Below are 6,211 nucleotides of genomic sequence, written 5' to 3' on the forward strand. Positions count from 1 at the left end.
AAGGGTCTTCTGAATCGCTCTTTGTCTGGTCCCTCACCCAGGACCAATTTGCCAAGGGAGACCCTACCAGGGGGCAAAAGTCCCCAGACAACATAGCCCCTGGGATCCCTGCGACACACAAACCCCTCCACCACGATAAGGTAGCGATTCAAGGAGGAGCAAAACATTTAAAATAAATAGCAGCAATGGTGTCTTTAAACAAACAAAATGTAACATTCACTTTGCTTTCTGAAAAAAAGTGCTCTTCATTCACAAACAAAATCCATTTTGTTGCAGTTTTTCACGTTTCTGTTTCGTGTTGCCGCTACTCGCTGCCGCCATGTCTGTTTTGAAAGTGACGACGCATTGACGCACATTTTTTTACGTCGACGTATTTTACGTGTCGATGTAATCGATTACATTGACGCGTCGTCCCAGCCCTAGAATGAAAGTCAATAGAAGGAAAGAGCAAGAAAGAATATATGTGTGTGAATGGGAAAGAGACGAGTGGAAATGTGCACATGCAAAGAATAAAGTCAAGGCAAATGAGTGTCAATACTTGTGGTCAACCGTCCAAAGCAACTGACAAGAGAGGTGAAGAAGGTTGCTAGGCAGGATGGAGTAGGTAGAGAGGTTATTTGGGGTTATTTTGGGGTTGAGAGTGAAAGTGAAGTTTTACAAGATGGTAGAGAGACACGTAATCATTTATGGTTTTGAGACAGTGGCACTAATAAACAGTTGAAAACTTAATATATCAGACCGAGATGGGTTGTACATGTGCAGAGAAGGGAAAGTGGATATATTGAACAAAAATGTTGCATATGGAGCTGCCAGGTAGGACAAGAAGAGCAAGGCTTCAAAGCAGGCTACTGGTTGTAGAGGATGTGCAGAGGACTGGTGTGACAGAGAGGATGGTAGGGATAGGATGATGGAGGAAGATGAGCTGCTGTGGTGACCCCTAAAGGGAGCAGCCAGAAAAAGAAGAGTCATGCCGTTTCACATTACAACCCACAAAAGTGAGACAAAACAGTTGAGACTGAAAGTATCGGCATATAAGCCATGTTACCCCATCACTCAACAAAATGTTTATTTATTAAAGCTATGGTGAGAAGATATCACAGCTCAGATAATCTGACACAGACGTCACACAACAAATTCAGTTTCTTTCTTCTCTTTTTTTCATACTGTCCTTTACTCCTCTCACTATTGCTTTTTACTCAGTATACATGCAACCCCAATTCCAAAAAATCGGGACAGTGGGAAACATAAATCGAGATGTGTTGTTACCATCAAATTTACAATGAGCAAGTACTTTTCACGAAATAGTAAAATGCCACAGTTGAAACATCTGATACGTTTTGTGAATTTATGAAATTTGCAGATTTTTACGTTCTGTTTTTATTCAACCATCCAAACGTTTCCTGAGTTGGGTTTGCAGATAGTCTTCTCTCTTTGCTCCCTCTTTCGGTGTCTTTCTGTTTTGTCCATTTGTAAATTTTCCCTTAGAGAAAATATCACGTTTTACTTGGTTGGCTGAGGTGCAAAAGGTGACTTGTACAGCTCTAAAAAGAGGAAGTAACTGCTGAAAACAAATAAAGGTTCTATTAAGTAGTCACACCGGAGCATTCTGCTTGTTTATTCTAGTGAAAAATGAATACAACAGCTATGTTTTAGGTTCCCACATCCTTGCAGATGTATTATGCCCAACCTGAAAATATAAATTGTTTGTTTTTTTGTTCCAGTCACAGCTCAGTCCCCTGAACTCTCATTTATCCCTCCACCTGTGCTCACTATTAGACACCACACATTCATCCAATGAATTCTGTCATTACCCCTAATGAGGACAGATGTTTAATTTAAGTGTCCTAGCATTCTGTTCACCAATTAGGGATAAGTTACTTAACACCTTTACTTCATAACATGTCACTTAAAGGAGGAATGATTGTTTTTTTAAGTGTCTACATATGGTACAGGGCAGAATGTCTGTACTTGGTGTAAATGTTGCTAATATCTCTGCCCGTCTCACTTCCATCTATGGCTCTCACTCTCTAACAGATAGTAGCCAGCCTTCCCTTTCCCAGCCCTCTTTGACCCTGCAGAGTTTTCCCTATGGAGGATGCGAGTCGGTGGAGATCTCCTACCAGAGTGGTATGTGGACTGTTTTAAATAGTCCCTCAGTTAGGTGGTCCCTTTCTTTGTTTGGAGGTATAACATTGACATATCAGGTAAATACAGAAAAAAAACATGTTTTCACAGCCACCTACATATTTGACAATTTGTAAAACGTACTATATAGCTCAGATTTGAAAAAGAAAAAAGAAGGAAAAAACATTGCAGTCATGTAGTCGTCTAGGAGTTAAAGAGTTCTGTGTGTTCTGTTTAGTTTTTTTGAGTAAGTTTTTGTTCATTGAGCAAATTTAGGGTAATTTAGAGAATGGATCGGAATTTCTCAGAATCAGAATGAATGAACTTCATAAAGAGGGAAATGCAATTTGGTAGAACAAGTTTCAGGATCCTTGCATTAATCCATTCATCCACCCACCCACTCACCTTCCCACGTACTTGTTATTCATCTTTGTGTTTATGCACTCATTTTTCTCTCTCTCTGTAAAACGTTTCTGTTCCTGCAGGTCAGTTCCAAGCAGGCCAGTTTCAACCAGCTATTCGAGTAGCAGACCTCCTCCAACACATCACCCAGATGAAATGTGGCCAAGGCTATGGTTTTAAGGAGGAATATGAGGTGAACACACATACGCACAGGAACTTACTGAGAGTGACAGTAATGCTTCTAGTAGTAATAATGTCAAAGGTCATAGCTATAGCTTAGCAGTAGCAGTTTAGCAGTAAATTGGAAATATGAGTGGCCTCTTTTGCAAAAGTAGTCTGAAATGTTCTCTCACTGTTGTTGCTGCCAAGTTGTGCGACAACTGTGTGTTGGTCTTTTTTTGTTCCTGAATAAGAGTGTGAGATTGAATTTAGTTTAATGCAAAGGCAAGTTATCAATTATTAACTCTTCATCTCATCAATATTTGAAAATTGAACAAGCAGACGCTGTAGTAAACTTTTTTCTTTGCATTTGCTGCTGCTTTTCTTTTTAATTAGTTTTTTCTGTTTTTTTTACTTAGCGAAAACCAATGCCTAATCTTTTCTCTTACATTTTCAGCAAGTTTTTCTTTAGTTTTCTTTTACTCAAACTATCAGTCTTTCCTTTATTGCTCTGCTTTGAAATACCATCCATGCTTTAATTTTTAGCATTTTCTTTCACTTCTGTTCCTCACTTTTTGCCATCAATTCTGTTTTAATGACATTCTGTTGTGCGGTCTCTTCATACACGAGTGGAGCATTATCTGTCTGTCTCTGCCGACTGTTTGTTTAGAGCTCAGTTTATCACATATAGACATTTTCATAATCATTCTTTGTCACTGGTGCTCTGCCATACCCTCATTTTACTCCCAAATCCAGATTCCCAGATTTCATTCATTTATTCCACTACCAATCTATTCTTCCTTACTGTCTTTATTTTATTTTCCCTTCATTTGCCTCATCTCTGTCACTAGAAATAAATCTTTGAAAAGGCATGAGAGAGACTCTGTTTTTCCTCTATCTCCTTCAACCTCCCACTCTCATAAGAATGAATATTTTCTATTACTGACTCTGCTTGCGTGTTGAAAATTGTCCCTCCGTGATACCGTACGTTATATTTTCATTTGCTTCCTGTCATTTTGGTTTAAACCCACTGATACGTTTCAGGGGAGAGCAAATGTGATTTATTGTTGAATGTGTGTATGCCTCTGTGTGTGTGCATTAGAGCGAGAGAGAGGGAGAGAGAGAAAAAGAGCTGATAGCTACCAGGTCTATCTATTTAATCTCAGAGATTAAAAGGAGACACTAGACAGCATAGAGGGCCCCACCTCTAACTTTTTCAGTCATTTTATCAGATTTTGAGGTAGTTTTAAAAGACAATGTACCATTTAATGTATGTTTCATGTTATTTAAATGTCACAACAACTTTAGTCCTGTCAATCCTACGGTTAATCAAAACTTATATATAAGTAACGTCAACACCCTCTTCTATCATTCCCTGTCCTTTCACCCGCAACCGTATAGTGTCTATAGCAAATTGAGTTTTCTAGAGGAAGCTACTAACCCCAGACAATTTCTCTCCAGCTGTCTCCAGTATTTTGGGTGTGCGTGTGTTTGTGTGTGTGTCCGTGTACGCGTGTGTCTTCATCTGTCACCGCAACCCATATGGAGCTTTCCTGTCCTTGTCTCTGCATGCGGTGTGACCTCCATTGTTGAAACCCATTAACCCCACTAACACCAACAGAAGCCACACTGTCAACATTTAGCTCCTCACTGGGATTACACCTTTTACTTCTAAAGTAATATTCCACATTGTTTGACACCTCATAGGGTGGACGAGTTAAGTAGCCATTATATCTTTACCCTTCATGTGATGCAGTCCAAAAATATATAGTGCCCCTATTTCGGTGGAGAGTTTTTGGATGATGCAGATCAAAAGTGTAAATAATTAATTCCACCGTAATTATATTGTAAATGGAATAGTTTATTTAATTGAACTCTTACTGCAGAAAAACCTAAAGCACCCACTCAGCAGTGCAAAGAGACTGTGTGTGTGGTCCACCCACTCAGTGATTTTATACAAAATGCTAATAATCCCAATCAGCAATATAATTCAAATAAGAAGAGTCTGATTAAAACTGTGTTATGTTTTCAGGTCAAGAAAATACAGCCAACCCACACCTCATGCAAATGTTCTCTCTCTCTTACACAGGCACACACGCACAATCTCACTCTCTTGCTCTCACATGGTATCACACATGGAGCTTCTAACTAACATTAGGACGACACAATTTTCTGTCTTTTTGGTAAATAAACATGAACTATGCAACAGTGGAAAGTCCTACTTACAGTCCACACACACACGCATTCTCACACGCATGCACAGACACACATATTGGACTCAGACGCATATGCCACTTGAAACAATCCATTTTCTGCTTGACTGAGCAACAAGTTTAGGTGTTTGTCTTTCTGTCACAATGTGTTTGTATTGTCTAGTTTGTGTGTGTGTGTGTATGTGCATGTCTGTGTATATAGGTCATAACGCTGTTCAAAAGTGAATGCTGTTGTCTGTTCTTAAGCTGTTAATGGACTAAAAAAGGACTGTCCTCTTGTCCCTGTGGTGAGAATGTGTGTTTGTGTGCCCATATGAATGAGCAGTACTAAAATAGTTCAGTGTCCATATGGCAGCCTTTGGGAGTTGGGGTTTGGTTGTTTAATGCAAACTTGAGAGTGATCTTATACATGTGCACGCACAGACACAGGCACACACACACACACACATTTTCAATAAATCATAGTACACATTCACACATACAAATATTTCAACGAATCTGTGCATAGACAAATGAGTAATGAGAATGCACAAATGCAATTACAAGCACACCCACACACACATACACATTTTGTCCTTGCCATGTTTGTAAGGTTTGTCACATAGGCCAGTATCACAGCAGGGAGTAAGAACAATCTGTCTTCTCTCCTCCAGCAAAGGGCTGAAAGGATAATGTCTTTCAGACCAAAGCAGCAGAACAATGAACTCAAAGTTTTTGTCTTTTTCAGCTTTTCTTCTATTTACCTGTGCATTTTGATTTCAAATATTTAAAAAAAAAATCCAAAAACAAATAAAAAAAAACATCTTCCCTCTTCTGTAAAGTTGAAGCTTGCTGGTAGTTGCCTTTTTTAATTCAGTGTAGGAATTTAAGCAGATTACCCCTGCCAGTAAAGCTGGAATGAGGTTATGTTTTCAATCCTGTCTGTTGGTCTGTTGATTAGATATCTCATATTTAGCTGAAATTTGGCAGAACAGTTACCTGGCTAAAGTAGTGATCCAGTTGGGATGGATAAATCTGGTATTATGCCATTAGAAAATATCTAACCAGAAGTTCTGTGGAAAGTCTAACTTTTGTACATCCAGGTTGACAAATAATAATCACTGCCTTTATCCTTTTTTTCTGTGAGAGTGTAGTTATGTTTAAGCCACGGACTGTTGATTGTCTTTTCATTCATATTCATATTCATTTTACTGTTTCAACTTCTGCCAGCCCATGTGTCAGTATACAAGCTCTAGGCATCAGACCATATGTGCTTGCATATTTCTGTGTGTTCATACTCGAATATGAAACTATTTGTGTGTGTGTGTGTGTGT

At 38.9% G+C, this 6,211-nt stretch overlaps 1 protein-coding gene across 1 annotated transcript in view; it reads left to right on the forward strand.

The window, feature by feature from the left end:
• Positions 1-6,211, forward strand: part of ptprt (protein tyrosine phosphatase receptor type T) — a 308,462-nt gene that overhangs the window by 257,564 nt on the left and 44,687 nt on the right. Inside the window, exons 19-20 of the mRNA XM_013908559.1 lie at positions 2,035-2,127; positions 2,610-2,719. Of these exons, the coding sequence (XP_013764013.1) occupies positions 2,035-2,127; positions 2,610-2,719 (203 nt within the window). The remainder of the gene's footprint in view (positions 1-2,034; positions 2,128-2,609; positions 2,720-6,211) is intronic.

This window comes from Pundamilia nyererei, unplaced genomic scaffold (genome assembly GCF_000239375.1).
Source record: "Pundamilia nyererei isolate P.nyererei 1_Seehausen unplaced genomic scaffold, PunNye1.0 scaffold00012, whole genome shotgun sequence".
Taxonomy (NCBI): domain Eukaryota; kingdom Metazoa; phylum Chordata; class Actinopteri; order Cichliformes; family Cichlidae; genus Pundamilia; species Pundamilia nyererei.